This window comes from Pseudophryne corroboree, chromosome 4 (assembly GCF_028390025.1).
Source record: "Pseudophryne corroboree isolate aPseCor3 chromosome 4, aPseCor3.hap2, whole genome shotgun sequence".
NCBI classification, from domain to species: Eukaryota; Metazoa; Chordata; class Amphibia; order Anura; family Myobatrachidae; genus Pseudophryne; species Pseudophryne corroboree.
Window position 1 is genome coordinate 562,722,650 of NC_086447.1, and position 16,584 is coordinate 562,739,233.

The 16,584-nt window shown below is 44.3% G+C and overlaps 1 protein-coding gene across 5 annotated transcripts in view; it reads left to right on the forward strand.

Annotated features, from left to right (window-relative positions):
• Positions 1-16,584, forward strand: part of ARFGEF3 (ARFGEF family member 3) — a 366,510-nt gene that overhangs the window by 217,950 nt on the left and 131,976 nt on the right. For 4 of the 5 annotated variants that reach the window (XM_063917418.1, XM_063917421.1, XM_063917420.1 and 1 more), the window contains 3 exons: positions 8,139-8,251; positions 12,364-13,277; positions 15,932-16,098. In XM_063917418.1, the coding sequence (XP_063773488.1) occupies positions 8,139-8,251; positions 12,364-13,277; positions 15,932-16,098 (1,194 nt within the window). The remainder of the gene's footprint in view (positions 1-8,138; positions 8,252-12,363; positions 13,278-15,931; positions 16,099-16,584) is intronic. The other variant, XM_063917419.1, reaches the window with a different exon arrangement.

Below are 16,584 nucleotides of genomic sequence, written 5' to 3' on the forward strand. Positions count from 1 at the left end.
CTGTACATAAAAAGATTCAAATTCAAAATGGAATCACTCAGAGCGATAATAGCCAACATGGAGGAGGGGGAGTTTATGGTGTCTGTGGACATAAAGGATGCGTACCTTCATGTCCCCATTTATGCCCCCCATCAGGAATACCTGAGATTCGCTGTACAGGATTGTCATTACCAATTTCAGACGTTGCCGTTTGGACTTTCTACGGCCCCGAGGATTTTCACCAAGATAATGGCGGAAATGATGGTGGTCCTGCGCAAGCATGGAGTCACAATTATCCCATACTTGGACGATCTGATAAAAGCGAGATCAAGGGAGAAATTGCTGAGCAGTGTGGCGCTCTCTCTGCGAGTGCTCCAGCAACACGGTTGGATTCTAAATCTACCAAAGTCACAGTTGATTCCGACAACTCGACTTCCGTTCCTAGGTATGATACTGGATACGGAACAAATGAAGGTCTTCCTCCCAATAGAGAAAGCCCAGGACATCCAGAATATGATCAGAGACCTGCTAAAACCGAAAAGGGTGTCAGTTCACCAATGCACGCGAGTTCTGGGAAAAATGGTGGCGGCCTACGAGGCCATTCCCTTCGGAAGGTTCCATGCAAGGACTTTTCAATGGGACCTTCTGGACAAGTGGTCCGGGTCCCATCTGCACTTACATCGGAAAGTAACTCTGTCCCCACGGGCCAGAGTGTTTCTCCTGTGGTGGTTGCAAAGTGCTCACCTGCTGGAGGGTCGCGAGTTCGGAATTCAGGATTGGATCCTGGTTACCACGGACGCGAGCCTCCGAGGATGGGGAGCGGTCACACAGGGAAAAAATTTTCAGGGTCTTTGGTCAGACCAGGAGTCCTGTCTACACATCAATGTGTTGGAACTCAGGGCCATTTACAACGGCCTTCGACAAGCGGAGAGTCCTCTTCGAAACCTACCGGTTCTGATTCAATCAGACAATGTCACAGCAGTGGCTCATGTGAACCGCCAAGGCGGGACAAGAAGCAGAGTCGCGATGGCGGAAGCCACAAGGATTCTTCGCTGGGCGGAAAATCATGTAAGCGCTCTGTCGGCTGTCTTCATTCCAGGAGTGGACAACTGGAAAGCAGACTTCCTCAGCAGACACGATCTCCATCCAGGATAGTGGGGTCTTCATCAAGAAGTCTTTGCAGACATAACACGTATTTGGGGAACTCCTCAAATAGACATGATGGCGTCACGCCTCAACAAAAAGCTTCGGAGGTACTGTGCCAGGTCTCGGGACCCTCAGGCAGTGGCAGTAGATGCTCTGATAACACCGTGGCTGTTCAAATCGGTCTACGTGTTTCCTCCTCTTCCTCTCATCACAAAAGTGTTGAGGATCATAAGGCAAAGAAACGTACAGACAATACTCGTTGTCCCAGACTGGTCTCGAAGGGCCTGGTACTCAGATCTACAAGAGATGCTCACAGGAGATCCCTGGCCTCTTCCTCTGAGGGAAGACCTGTTGCAACAGGGGCCCTGTGTATTTCAAGACTTACCGCGGCTACGTTTGACGGCATGGCGGTCGAACGCCGAATCCTAGCGAAAAAGGGGATTCCGGAAGAGGTCATCCCTACTTTAATGAAGGCTAGGAAGGAGGTGACGGTTAAGCATTATCACCGTATCTGGCGAAAGTATGTGTCTTGGTGTGAGAACAAGAATGCACCTACGGAAGATTTTCATCTGGGTCGTTTTCTCCACTTCCTACAGACAGGAGTGGATATGGGCCTTAAATTAGGCTCTGTTAAGGAACAGATTTCGGCCCTCTCGATTTTCTTTCAGAAGGAATTGGCTTCTCTTCCAGAAGTCCAGATGTTTGTAAAGGGAGTGCTGCATATCCAGCCCCCTTTTGTGCCTCCAGTGGCACCATGGGACCTGAACGTGGTGTTGCAGTTCCTAAAATCACACTGGTTTGAACCGCTTAACAAGGTTGAGTTGAAATTTATTACCTGGAAGGTGGTCATGCTGTTGGCCTTGGCATCAGCAAGGCGAGTGTCTGAATTGGCGGCCTTGTCACACAAGAGCCCCTACTTGATTTTTCATGTGGATCGAGCTGAATTGAGGACACGTCTGCAATTTTTGCCTAAAGTGGTTTCTTCGTTCCATATGAATCAACCTATTGTGGTGCCTGTGGCTACAAGTGACCTGGAGGATTCCAGATCCCTGGATGTAGTCAGGGCCTTAAAGATTTATGTAGCCAGAACGGCTAATATTAGGAAAACAGAGGCTCTGTTTGTCCTGTATGCTGCTAATAAGATTGGCGCACCTGCTTCGAAGCAGACTATTGCTCGCTGGATCTGTAATACGATTCAGCAGGCTCATTCTACCGCTGGATTGCCGGTACCAAATTCGGTTAAAGCCCATTCCACTAGGAAGGTGGGCTCTTCCTGGGCAGCTGCCCGAGGCGTCTCGGCATTACAGCTTTGCCGAGCGGCGACTTGGTCGGGGTCAAACACGTTTGCTAAATTCTACAAGTTTGATACCCTGGCTGATGAGGACCTAGCGTTTGCTGAGTCGGTGCTGCAGAGTCATACGCACTCTCCCGCCCGATTGTATGCTTTGGTATAAACCCCATGGTCCTTACGGAGTCCCCAGCATCCTCTAGGACGTAAGAGAAAATAAGATTTTAAACCTACCGGTAAATCTATTTCTCCTAGTCCGTAGAGGATGCTGGGCGCCCGTCCCAGTGCGGAAACTCTGCAAGACTTGTATATAGTTGTTGCTTACATAAGGGTTATGTTACAGTTGGAATAGGTCTTGGACCGTTACTGTCGTTTGTTCATACTGTTAACTGGTTATGTATGTTCCAGGTTACATGGTATGATTGGTGTGGGCTGGTATGAATCTTGCCCTTGGATTGCTAAATCCTGCCTTGTATTGTCCATCTCCTCTGGGCACAGTTCTCTAACTGAGGTCTGGAGGAGGGGCATAGAGGGAGGAGCCAGTGCACACCCTTAGTCAAAGTTCTTTTTAGGTGCCCTATCTCCTGCGGAGCCCGTCTATACCCCATGGTCCTTACGGAGTCCCCAGCATCCTCTACGGACTAGGAGAAATAGATTTACCGGTAGGTTTAAAATCTTATTTTTTTACCCGCGTGTAAAGGGCTGTGTTGTATACTGGCACCAGTGCCGTAACTAGAAGTCTGGGTACCCGTGGCAAACTGAATGACTTACCGCCTCCCCATAATCCGAAAAATTACTTTTCTAGTGATGATTTAATTGAGGCTTATGTCCTCCATATCCATATTCAACAACTACATTTTACTCTGTTTAATTAATTGACTGGATCCTCTACCTCTCCCTCCCAAAATCTGTCATCTGGGGCTGTTGCTCTTCGCTATCGCCTGACTCACTCCTACAGTTAGGCTGGGTACACACTAGGCGATATGTTGCATGATCTGGTGTATCGGACCGACATATTGATCACATTGGCACATGTTGGGCAGTGTGTATTCGCGCCCTGCTGTCGATTAGCAATGTCTTCTGGTTGGCCTGCTGCATGGCTGACAGAAGACGTTGCTAGCTATGGGTGTGGATGATTAGATCGACAGTGTCTAGGTCGACAATATTTAGGTCGACCACTATAGGTCGACAGTCACTAGGTCGACAGGGTCAGAAGGTCGACATGTTCTAGGTCGACAAGTCCAAAGGTCGACATGAGTTTTTTTTTTTGGTGTTGTTTTCTTCGAAGCATGACCGGGAACCCCAATTAGTGCACTGTATCCCCTCGCATGGCGAGCGAAGCTCGCCATGCTTCAGGCAAGGTGCCTCGCTTCACTCGGCACAGATTACCGTTCCATTCGTAGTCCACGTGGATCGTTAAGTATGAAAAAGAAAAAAAAAGATATAAAAATTGAAAAACTCATGTCGACCTTTTGACCTGTCAACCTAGAACATGTCGACCTTCTGACCCTGTCGACCTAGTGACTGTCGACCTATAGTGGTCGACCTAAACATTGTCGACCTAGACACTGTCGATCTTCAGACCGGATCCCCTAGCTATGCAATGCTGAAAAATGCAGCATGTCATCCCGCTCCGCTCCCTCTGCCCCCTCCGCCCTGCATTGGCAAGTGTGTAAGCTTCTATATAGCACCCCGAAATACATGTCCTACATAAGTAAATCCATTTTTGAGCTTTTTACAGAAATCACCTGAAAAATTACATCTTTATTGGCCACATTATACAAATGAAATGCCTCCAAGTGCATAATTATTCAATTGGAGGGGTGCACCAGACGTTTCTGCACTGAGGAGTAAATGTATGAATTGTCGTTATGGGGGAGAAGTTGTGATACCGCTACTCCGCTATGTATTGCAGCGTTGTTGAGTGCTCAGTAACAAGGTGCTATAAAAGATAGCACACCGATATGCAGGGCAATGTATAAACAGTCAGTGGCACTGACCATTTCGACACCTGCAGCTATCTATTTCGACAGCTGCAGATGTCGTTGCCCGTACACCACAGCTCTCTCCCTGACTGTCTACTTTGACAGCCAGGAACTGTGCATACAAAAGAACAATAACATTTTTATTTTTAATTCAAAAACCGTTGGGGCTGCTGTGTAAAGATGACCGGCACATGCACTGAGGTTTCGCAAGAGACGGTCACAATCCGATAAGGGGAGAGTGAAGTTTACCGGGAAGGTGAGTTAACACTCACTGCAGGGCTTTATATGTATTCCCATGAGTTTTGACTTTTATTGCCTTATATTTTTCCTTACTTTTCACACACTCAGGGGCTGCAGCGAAACAATTGACGGGACGGGAGATTGGGAGCGATAAACAATTGAATGTCGCACTATATGTCACAGTGTGTGTTCCTCCAATTCACATTATGACACATTGGGGTATATTTATATTTACTAAAATTCGTATTTTCCCGTTTGAGGTCAAAGTTCAATCACGAATGACATCGAAAGTGTAAAGTTGCAACTTTTTGAATTTATTACGGCTAATTTACTAAGCTGTCGTATTCTGCATTGTCGGATTTACCGATGTCGATGTCATTCGTTTTTTTAGGCAGTGTTTTACGTGAGTGACTTGTAAAACACTGCCGACTTTAATACAATGAATCTCGGCCGGATCTGAGAGATCCATGCTGGGCTTCATTGTGCACCTTTTAAAAAGTTGGAATCAGTGTTAAAATCCAAAAAAAATTGCGTGGGGTCCCCCCTCCTAAGCCAAACCAGCCTCGGGCTCTTTGAGCCGGTCCTGGTTGCAAAAATATGGGGAAAAAAATGTCAGGGGTTCCCCCATATTTAAGCAACCAGCACCGGGCTCTGCGCCTGGTCCTGGTTCCAAAATACGGGGGACAAAAAGCGTAGGGGTCCCCCCGTATTTCTGAAACCAGCACCGGGCTCCACTAGCCAGATACATAATGCCACAGCCGGGGGACACTTTTATATAGGTCCCGGCGGCCCTGGCATTACATAACCAACTAGTCACCCCTGGCCGGGGTACCCTGGAGGAGTGGGGACCCCTTCAATCAAGGGGTCCCCCCCCTCCAGCCACCCAAGGACCAGGGGTGAAGCCCGAGGCTGTCCCCCCCCCCATCCAAGGGCTGCGGATGGGAGGCTGATAGCCGTTTTGTCAAAAAATGAATATTGTTTTTAGTAGCAGTACTACAAGTCCCAGCAAGCCTCCCCCGCAAGCTGGTACTTGGAGAACCACAAGTACCAGCATGCTGAGGAAAACCGGGCCCGCTGGTACCTGTAGTACTACTACTAAAAAAATACCCCAATAAAAACATAAGACACACACCTTGAAAGTATAACTTTAATACATACATCCACACCTCCATATACACATACTTACCTATGTTCACACGAGGGTCGGTCCTCTTCTCCATGTAGAATCTATGGTGTACCTGTTGAAAAAATTATACTCATAAAATCCAGTGTTAGAAGGCTCCTCTTTTAATCCATTTGTAATCCAGGTACTTTGCAAAATAAGAAAACGGACACCCGACCTCGCACTGAAAGGGGCCCCATGTTTTCACATGGGACCCCTTTCCCCGAATGCCAGGAACCCTCTCTGACTTATGTCTAAGACGGTTCCATCAGCCAATCAGGGAGCGCCACATTGTGGCACCCTCCTGATTGGCTGTGTGCTCCTGTACTGTATGACAGGCAGCACACGGCAGTGTTACAATGTAGCGCCTATGCGCTCCATTGTAACCAATGGTGGGAACTTTGTGGTCAGCGGTTGACCGAAAGTAACCTCACCGCTGACCCCTTTCAGTGCGAGGTCGGGTGTCCGTTTTGTTATTTTGCAAAGTACCTGGATTACAAATGGATTAAAAGAGGAGCCTTCTACACTGGATTTTGTGAGTATAATTTTTCCAACAGGTACACCATGGATTCTACATGGAGAAGAGGACCGACCCTCGTGTGAACATAGGTAAGTATGTGTATATGGAGTATGTATTAAAGTTATACTTTCAAGGTGTGTGTCTTATGTTTTTATTGGGGTATTTTTTTAGTAGTAGTACTACAGGTACCAGCGGGCCCGGTTTTCCTCCGCATGCTGGTACTTGTGGTTCTCCAAGTACCAGCTTGCGGGGGAGGCTTGCTGGGACTTGTTGTACTGCTACTAAAAACAATATTCATTTTTTGGCAAACCGGCTATCAGCCTCCCATCCGCAGCCCTTGGATGGGGTGGACAGCCTCGGGCTTCACCCCTGGTCCTTGGGTGGCTGGAGGGGGGGGACCCCTTGATTGAAGGGGTCCCCACTCCTCCAGGGTACCCCGGCCAGGGGTGACTAGTTGGTTATGTAATGCCAGGGCCGCCGGGACCTATATAAAAGTGTCCCCCGGCTGTGGCATTATGTATCTGGCTAGTGGAGCCCGGTGCTGGTTTCAGAAATACGGGGGACCCCTACGCTTTTTGTCCCCCGTATTTTTGGAACCAGGACCAGGCGCAGAGCCCGGTGCTGGTTGCTTAAATATGGGGGAACCCCTGACATTTTTTTCCCATATTTTTGCAACTAGGACCGGCTCAAAGAGCCCGAGGCTGGTTTGGCTTAGGAGGGGGGACCCCACACATTTATTTTTTTATAAAAATTAACACTTTCACACCCCTTCCCACTGAAAAACATGCACGGATCTCATGGATCCGTGCATGCCTATCCAAACACGGGGAAAAAAAGCAGGTCTGTTTATTTTTAGCACTTTTTCACGAATTGTATTTCAGCACGGCAGTGTTTGGCTATTGTCGGCAGTGTTTGTGATTTGCACTTTTTAGTAAATTACCGATTTCTACCAAATTGCAGGTGTATTTGACCGATGGTGTATTGATTCGTGATTTTTTCCTAGGACTTCCAAAATATTACGAATGCCCTCATCACTGCCGAGATTTTTGCTTAGTAAATTCCCGAAATGACACTTTGAAGAAAAAACGTATTCTCGGGCAAAATCGGGACCTTAGTAAATATACCCCATTGTGCTTTCAATTCAAATGATATACCATAATAAACACCCACCCCACCCCTCCCCATATTCTGTTTTACTAACTTGCTGATTTCAGCTTCTGTGAATCCTGCAGTAGCTCCAGCCCTGACTCTTGTCCTGTCACTTTTTCCAGGTGACTGACTGTTACCGCTATGCAGGCTGGTGGAGGAGGGAGAGTGGGGCAACAGATGGGAGTACCACCTGCATCATTTATAGTGCTTGGCATGACATGGCTTGTCTGGCATTGTGACCTCTCTGAGAAGAGTCCTATTGATTGTTAGGCCGGGGGTACTGCTGTAGTGTTGTCTATGGCCAGGATGGTGCCCTTACCTTCGACCAGCTCCCTGGCAGGTGCCATCCTGGCCAGCCTCTAGTTAAGTCTCTGATTAAATGAGTGTTAATATTAATAATACATATTACTGTAAGTGACAACAGAACTTCAGGGTAAATATCTATGTTCATGGCATTCTCACATTACATTGTTGACCTAGCATTGAGATGCTTTCAGGCAAAGAACCAGTGGAAATGTTCACACAAAACACACCTATTGTATGCACTGCCTTTACTGTCCGGTATATTAACTATAGTCTTCTGTCATTCTGGCAAAGTTGTGCTGGCCTCCTAATGAGCATAATAATCACATAGGGATGATCCTAGCCTGCTTGTCTTCTGACTCCTAGATACTCGGCAGTCCTCAGAGACTTTTCGACCTTGCAGGGCCATGCACTTCTGAACCTGAAACAAGAAAACGGTCCATATCAAAGAGGAAGTCTCATCTGGACCTTCTAAAGTTGTGAGTTCAACCTCTGCTCGTTACTTCATACAGTCTATTGACTCTGTTTCATGACATGTTCAATATGTTTATGTCGTAAATCCTGCTCAATATATGTACTAATTATTAGACACCAAGTTTGTTTCATTTGGGCATTTACAAGTTTTCCTAGCTTGGTAAAAATACTATGATTTATCAGTTTTGTGTAGAACAATGTTGTGCATATTGACAGGATTATTGTACTTTTAGTGTAGTGATTGTGCTAGAGCTCGGTAACAAAGATCATAAGATGAATGTGGTACACTATCCTTAGACTTTATCAAAACAGATGTTTTATTCTTTTAATGTTTAGCAAATTGTTGCACTCTCTTTTGCACAATATCACAGGGCTCTGTACTGAAATGTACATATTTAGGGGGTTATGGTGAGCTACTATTATTTGAAGGGTTTCTACTTACTCCTCACTGGCCTCACTTGCTCCCACATCGCTCCCCTCCAATCTGTCCTCAACTCCGCAGCTAGGCTCATCTTCCTCTCCCGCCGCTCCACTTCTGCCACTCCCCTTTGACAAAATCTACACTGGCTCCCATTCCCCTACAGAATCCTCTTCAAACTCCTCACCCTCACATACAAGGCCATCTCTAATTCCACTGCTCCCTACATCTCCAACCTCCTCTCCCTTCATACTCCCTCCCGCCCACTACGGTCGGCTGATGACCGTCGCCTCTCCTCTGCCTTGGTCACTGCTTCCCATGCACGAGTTCAGGATTTTGCCCGTGCTGCACCCCTTCAGTGGAATGCGCTCCCCCGCTCCATTAGACTCTCCCAGACCTTGCAAAGCTTGAAACGGGCACTGAAAACCCACCTATTTATCAAAGCGTACCCCTCCAATGCATAACCTAGTCCTTAGGCTGCTCCTCCATCCCCCTGCCCCATGCCTTGGACATCTCTGCTTTGCTCGCATACCACCATCAGGCTTCTACCTGCTTGCTTGCACCTCATGTCATCTGTCTGTTGCCCCTCCCCACTAGATTGTTAGCTCTTCAGAGCAGGGCCCTCTTTCCTCTTGTCTAAGCCCTCTTCTTGACACATTTCACTCGGCGACCATCTTTACCTGCTTTTTCTCCTGCTGGTAAATGGCCCCTCTCTATCTATGGCCGCCAGCCCCAAGTAGTACAATGATTACTCCTTCGCTACTTACATCTAAGCTGTATTATGTTTTGAGAATTGTGGTGCTCTTTGTTACCTACACTCCATTTTTGTTATTTACTGTTATGCTAAGTTTTGTCTCCCTGTACTGTCCTTTGTACGGCGCTGCGAAACACTTGTGGCGCCCTATAAATAAAATGTAATAACAATAATACTTAGAAAGTGGCTTTGTCTGTGTTAAATACTTATGTGTTTTCATACATCTAGCCTCAATAGACACGCAGTTCGCGATGCCTGGCGATAGTGAACTGCCAGGTCCCATGGAACTCTGCTAACGTCGGGCGTCTTTTTTTTGTTTTGTTTTGTTGCTTGTTTAAATGTCTTAGTCGCAATGCCATATGACTAGGAAGCACCAGGAGACAGTGCTGATTAATTAGATTTATGACACTTGTATATTGTATGTACAGAGCAGAACAGAACTTGTATTGGAGAAAAGCTGCGACTGCTACATTGTAGCAATTCGTGAACAGATTCAGAGACTCAGTCACACAATATACATGTGTCCTATAGCAAATGGATCAGCACAGTCTCCTTGTGCGTCCTGGCTGCATTGTATTGCGAATAGGATGCATTTTCAGCAGAAAAGACGTCCAATGCTAGAAGGTTTTTACGTGACCTGGCGTGCCAAGAGTGGCTGTTTGTCGTGACTGCAGCAAAGATGTATGAGGACACGTGTACTTCTAATAGTGACTAATGTTCAAAGGACCCCTTACTGTATACTGTATTGTGATGTACAGCGGTGCAATTACCTGTTTTTTTCTTTTGCTGTGTAAGAAAGAAGAAATAAATGTACTTGTTTTTGTCTTTGTACAGTGTCCAGGAACTAAGCTTAGAGAGATTACTAGCTAAAGACTTACTGTATTATCCCTTTTCTTCGCCTCTCTATAGGTAGCAGGGAGGTGGTACTTACAATATGTGACCCAGCAAAATCAAGAAGTTTACATTTTTATTTTTATTTTTTTAAGCATGTCACCATTTTCTTGAATAACTTAAAATATAATAATGGTAAAGCAAGACACGATTGTAGCTGTTGTTAGTATGAGTTTGTTTGTTTTTTTATATGTTTTTATGCAATATAAAACAGGACCAGTATTTCCATAGAGAACCAGAGAAAAAAAGATGAATACATCCACTTACAAATATTTTATTATATGCAAAATGTTGTTAGTAGCCCTAAGAAGCATAGTAAGGAGTCCTAATCCAAACGGGTTATGGATCAAAGGGTCTACCTTGATAAGGTCGACAGTCAATAGGTGGACCACTATTAGTTGACATGGGCATGGACAATGTGGGAAAAAGGTAGACACAGTGAAAAGGTCGACACGGGACGGGTCAACACATGAAAATGTCGACATGATTTTTATTTTATTTTTTCCCCATAACATGACAAGGAACCCCCAATTAGTACACTGCGTACCCTAGCATGGCTCGCCTACTATTACCAAATTACCAATCGTTGTCCTCGTAGATGGTAAAATATGAAAAAGTTACAAAGAAAAAAAAAGTATAAAAAAAAGGCGTGTCGACCTTTTCATGTGTCGACATGGTCTGTGTCGACCTTTTTTTTACTGTGTTGACATTTTTCAAATGTCAACCAATAGTGGTCGACCTATTGACTGCCAACCTACCATCCGGATACCATTCAATCTCTAAATAGTGTTTTTGATATTCTGAGAAATGTATGAAACCTTTTAAAGAGTGGACAAGTGGAAACAAATGCCCAGAGCAACCAGTCAGCTGCGATATAGCATTTATCAAGTATATTCAGTAAAATGATAGGTAGAAATTAGTTGCTAGGGCAACGTCTCCACTCTTTAAAAGGTCTCTCTTTAGTTGTTTCATTTTTGTTTTCTTCTACAATACATTTCCCTTTACCCAGTGAGGACAAACTTTTTTTTTACAATAATGAAGCAATCTGCACATATACTCTGTAAATCCTGTACCTCACCAATAGAAACATTGTTAGTAATTCCCTCTATCTGATTTAATCTGACCAGTATTGTGTAATTATGTATAGGACAAAAATTATGAAAGTGAATAGAATGTTTTCCATGCAAGACGTAAAAAGCAGTCTGATAAGTTGGTCTAAATTACCAGTATATCATATCTAGAAGTATATTGCAATGGGGTAGATTTATCAAAGCTTGGAGAGAGATACAATGGAGAGAAATAAAGTACCATCCAATCAGCTCCTAACTGTCATTTTCAAACACACGGACTGAGTGAATGCTACAGTATTTTAATTTTTAGGGTTTAGGGTGAACACACAATCTGCACTTTTTATGTGTTTATCTGCAGCGTCGCTCAGAGTGTCTCAAAAGCCGCAGCATGATTGACCTACTACTGGTGTTTGGGGGGCAGCGTTCCAGAAAATGGGGACGTGTCAGCCCTGTTTTCTGTGCATGCCGAAGCCAGTGGCTGCACCCTTAGATGCAGCTTTACTGGCCCTGCCTGCTTGATTTCACCAGATGTCTTGGGTAACTTGAGGGTTACTCAAAAGTCTGATGTTCACACAGATGATCACACAAGACGCCTCCTGCGGTATTTGCATATTGTCACGCGGTGGCGACAATACCGTTCATCTCTGTATAAGCCCCATAGCCTGTAATATGACAGGAGCTGATTGGTTAGTACTTGATCTCTTTTCACTTTACAGTATCTCCAAGCTTTGATAAATCTCCCTCAATATCTTAAACAGTACACGAAACTGAAAGGTGACCTCTAGTATCCTTACTATCTGCAATAGGCAGTATTACCTGTTACGTATACAATGACAAATATTGCATATTGCAAATAGGGTTTGAAAATGTTTTCTACATGTCATTTATGTTTTCTGTCATTCTTCATAATCTTGCTCAGCCACTTGCGTTGTATCCATGAACGTTTGCCAATTAATATTTATACTTTGTTATTTTATGTTGTAGAATTATGGATGGGATGGCCGAGGCATGCATGAAAGGAGGCATTGAGGCTTGCTATGCATCAGTGTCCTGTGTTTGTGCCTTGCTTGGAGCTTTAGATGAACTGAGCCAAGGAAAAGGTCTCAAGGAAGATCAGGTCCAGCATCTTCTTCGACGTCTTGATGAACTAAGGGATGGAGCGGAGTCGAGCAGAGAGTCCATGGAAATTAATGAGGCAGACTTCAGGTGGCAGAGGCGCATTCTTTCCTCAGAGCACACACCTTGGGAGCTGCAGACAGAGAAAAGCCCTGATATAAGCATTAGTGTGACCACGGACACGGGACAGACCACGTTAGAAGGAGATTTGGGGCAGACTACTCCAGAAGACAATGTGGATGGGCAAGGGAATAATTTACAGTCACCAGCTCTCCAAGATAATCGTAATAAAGATACAGAGTTAGAAGTTGTAGATCAACCGGATGTCGTACAAAGGAGTCATATTACGGTTTATCCAGACATAACAAATTTTTTATCAGTTGATAGTAGGGCAAGATCTTATGGCTCCAGGTATAGTGAGAGTAATTTTAGTGTTGATGAGCAAGACCTTTCTAGGACTGAATTTGATTCCTGCGATCAGTATTCAATGGCTGCAGAAAAGGATTCAGGTAGATCTGATGTCTCTGACATTGGGTCTGATAACTGTTCTCTGGCAGATGAGGATCAGACTCCCAGAGACTGTCCTGGTCATAGATCATTACGGACTGCGGCTTTGTCTTTAAAACTACTGAAAAACCAGGAGGCAGATCAGCACGGTGCTCGTCTCTTTGTGCAATCGCTGGAAGGTCTGATTCCACGGCTTATGACCCTGCAGAGAATGGAGGAAGTTGATTCCACACTGCAGAATTTTGCTTCAACATTTTGTTCAAGTATGCAAGCTGGTAATTTTTAATAATGAATGCCTTCATGTAATTTGTTAAACAATTAGCTGCCCTCTTATGCAATACTATATGTAAATTGTGCATTAATAATCTCTTTGCAATAAGTTTTTCATTTATAAAAGTGTTACAAATAACATTCACAGATACCAACAATACAGGTGAAACTCAGAAAATTAGAATATCGTGCAAAAGTTCATTTATTTCAGTAATTCAACTTAAAAGGTGAAACTAATATATTATATAGACTCATTACATATGCAAAGTGAGATATTTCAAGCCTTTATTGGTTAGAGTTTTGAGGATTGTGGCTTACAGTTTAAGAAAACCCCAAATCCAAAATCTCAGAAAACTAGAATATTACATAAAATCAATAAAAAAAAGGATTTTAAATACAGAAACGTCGGCCCTCTGAAAAGTATAATCATGCATATGTACTCAGTACTTGGTTTGGGCTCCTGTTACATGAATTACTGCCTCACTGCGGTGTGGCATGGATTCTAATTAATCCACTAGTAGACTAGTAACAAAATTCCATTGTCTTGCTGATTTTCTGCATACACAAAAATGTCCTATCTATCAGAAGAACAGTAGTATGTATGTAATTTATTTGGGTGCTCTCTGCATTGTGTGTGTGTGTGTGTGTGTGTGTGTGTGTGTGTGTGTATATATATATATATATATATACAGGTTGAGTATCCCATATCCAAATATTCCGAAATACGGAATATTCCGAAATACGGACTTTTTTGAGTGAAAGAGAGATAGTGAAACCTTTGTTTTTTGATGGCTCAATGTACACAAACTTTGTTTAATACACAAAGTTATTAAAAATATTGTATTAAATGACCTTTAAGCTGTGTATATAAGGTGTATATGAAACATAAATGAATTGTGTGAATGTACACACACTTTGTTTAATGCACAAAGTTATAAAAAATATTGTCTAAAATTACCTTCAGGCTGTGTGTATAAGGTGTATATGTAACATAAATGCATTCTGTGCTTATATTTAGGTCCCATCACCATGATATCTCATTATGGTATGCAATTATTCCAAAATACGGAAAAATCTGATATCCAAAATACCTCTGGTCCCAAGCATTTTGGATAAGGGATACTCAACCTGTATATATATATATATATATATATATTAGAGATGAGCGGATTCGGTTTTACTCGGTTTTACTCGGTTCTCAAAACCGAATCTTATTGGCTCACGGATGTCACGTGTTTTGGATAGCCAATAAGAATCGGTTTTGAGAACCGAGTAAAACCGAATCCGCTCATCTCTAAATATAGTGTGTGTGTGTGTGTATATGTATGTATGTATATATATATATATATATATATATATATAATGGGGTATATGCAATTAGCGGCGAATCGCGGCAATTTTTCGGCCGTTTTTTAATTCGACACAATTCGACCGTTGAATTCCGGCAAGTGGGTGCCGAAATTCAACATATTCAATAAAAAACGGATTCGACAGTCCCGCTGTCGAAAAACGGCCGATTTGACGGATTTTGATCCGATTTTTAAAAACCGGGGGGAAACGGTAAAAAACCCGGAAAAAAAATGGCGTGGGGTCCCCCCTCCAAAGCATAACCAGCCTCGGGCTCTTTGAGCCGGTCCTGGTTCTAAAAATCCGGGGGGGGGGGGGGGGAAATGACAGGGGATCCCCCATATTTTTAAAACCAGCACCGGGCTCTGCGCCTGGTGCTGGTGCAAAAAATATGGGGGACAAAAAGAGTAGGGGTCCCCCGTATTTTTTACACCAGCGTCGGGCTCCACTAGCTGGACAGATAATGCCACAGGCGGGGGTCACTTTTATACAGCGCCCTGCGGCCGTGGCATTAAATATCCAACTAGTCACCCCTGGCCGGGGTACCCTGGGGGAGTGGGGACCCCTTCAATCAAGGGGTCCCCCCCCCCAGCCACCCATGGGCTAGGGGTGAAGCTCGAGGCTGTCCCCCCCCATCCAAGGGCTGCGGATGGGGGGCTGATAGCCTTGAGAAAAGTGTAAGAATATTGTTTTTTCCAGTAGTACTACAAGTCCCAGCAAGCCTCCCCCGCAAGCTGGTACTTGGAGAACCAGCATGCGGGAGAAAAACGGGCCCGCTGGTACCTGTAGTTCTACTGGAAAATAAATACCCAAATAAAAACAGGACACGCACACCGTGATAGTAAAACTTTATTACACACATGTCGACACACACATACTACCTATGTTCACACGCCGACCTCTGTCCACTTGTCCAAGTAGAATCCACGTGTACCTGTGAATAAAATTATACTCACCTCAATCCAGTGTCCAGGTTATAATCCACGTACTTGGCAAAAAAAAAAAACGAACACCCGGACCAAACGGACTGAAAGGGGTTCCATGTTTACACATGGGACCCCTTTCCACGAATGCAGAGACCCCCTGTGACTACTGTCACAGAAAGGTCTCTTCAGCTAATCAGCGAGCGCAACGTCCTGGCACTCTGCTGGTTGGCTATGCGCGTCTGAGCTGTCAGACAGCGCATCGCAAAGCCTCTCCATTATATTCAAAGTCCAGTTTTTCGACAATTTCGGGAATTCGACCGCAATTGCATATACCCCAATATCCCTTATATATGTAATTTAATAATTGTTTTTGCATTCTTTTGAAGGTGTAATGCATTCACCAGGCTTTCAAAATAACAGTGTGGCAAGTGTCCAGTCCCTGCTCAATGCGGATAGTCTGTACGTGGCATCTTACTATGCTCTTCTGCTAAACCTGAAGCTCTCCAACAGTGACTACTACAGGAAAAAAACTGCCCTGGCCCCAGTGACCCTAGTAAGTGAAATAGCTATGCATATAGAAATACTAGCTTATAGTTCGCATTACTGCTTAAAAGCACTGGGATCATGAGTTCAATTCCGAGTCATGGCAGATCTGTGTGACGTTTCTCTGTTCCATTGGTGGTTCTGTGGGTGTTCTCTGAGTGCTCTGGTTTATTCACACACACCAAAAACATACAGGTTGCTTAATATGGTTGCCAACAAACTGTAGTGTGCATGTGTGGTTATAGGGAATATAGGTTATCATCTCCACTGAGGCAGGGACTGTTGTGAATGACAGAAATATTTTCTGTAAAGCACTGCGTAATATGGGTGCAATATAAAAATAACTTTTAATACATGAATAAATCTGGTACTTTTACTACAGATGTGTCCTTATACATCTAGCCTCAATATGCCATGCAGCACAAGATACCTCTTCTAACAGCGGGTGTCTTTTTTTTGTTGCAAATGTATCTGTGATGCACGAGGAGACTATGTG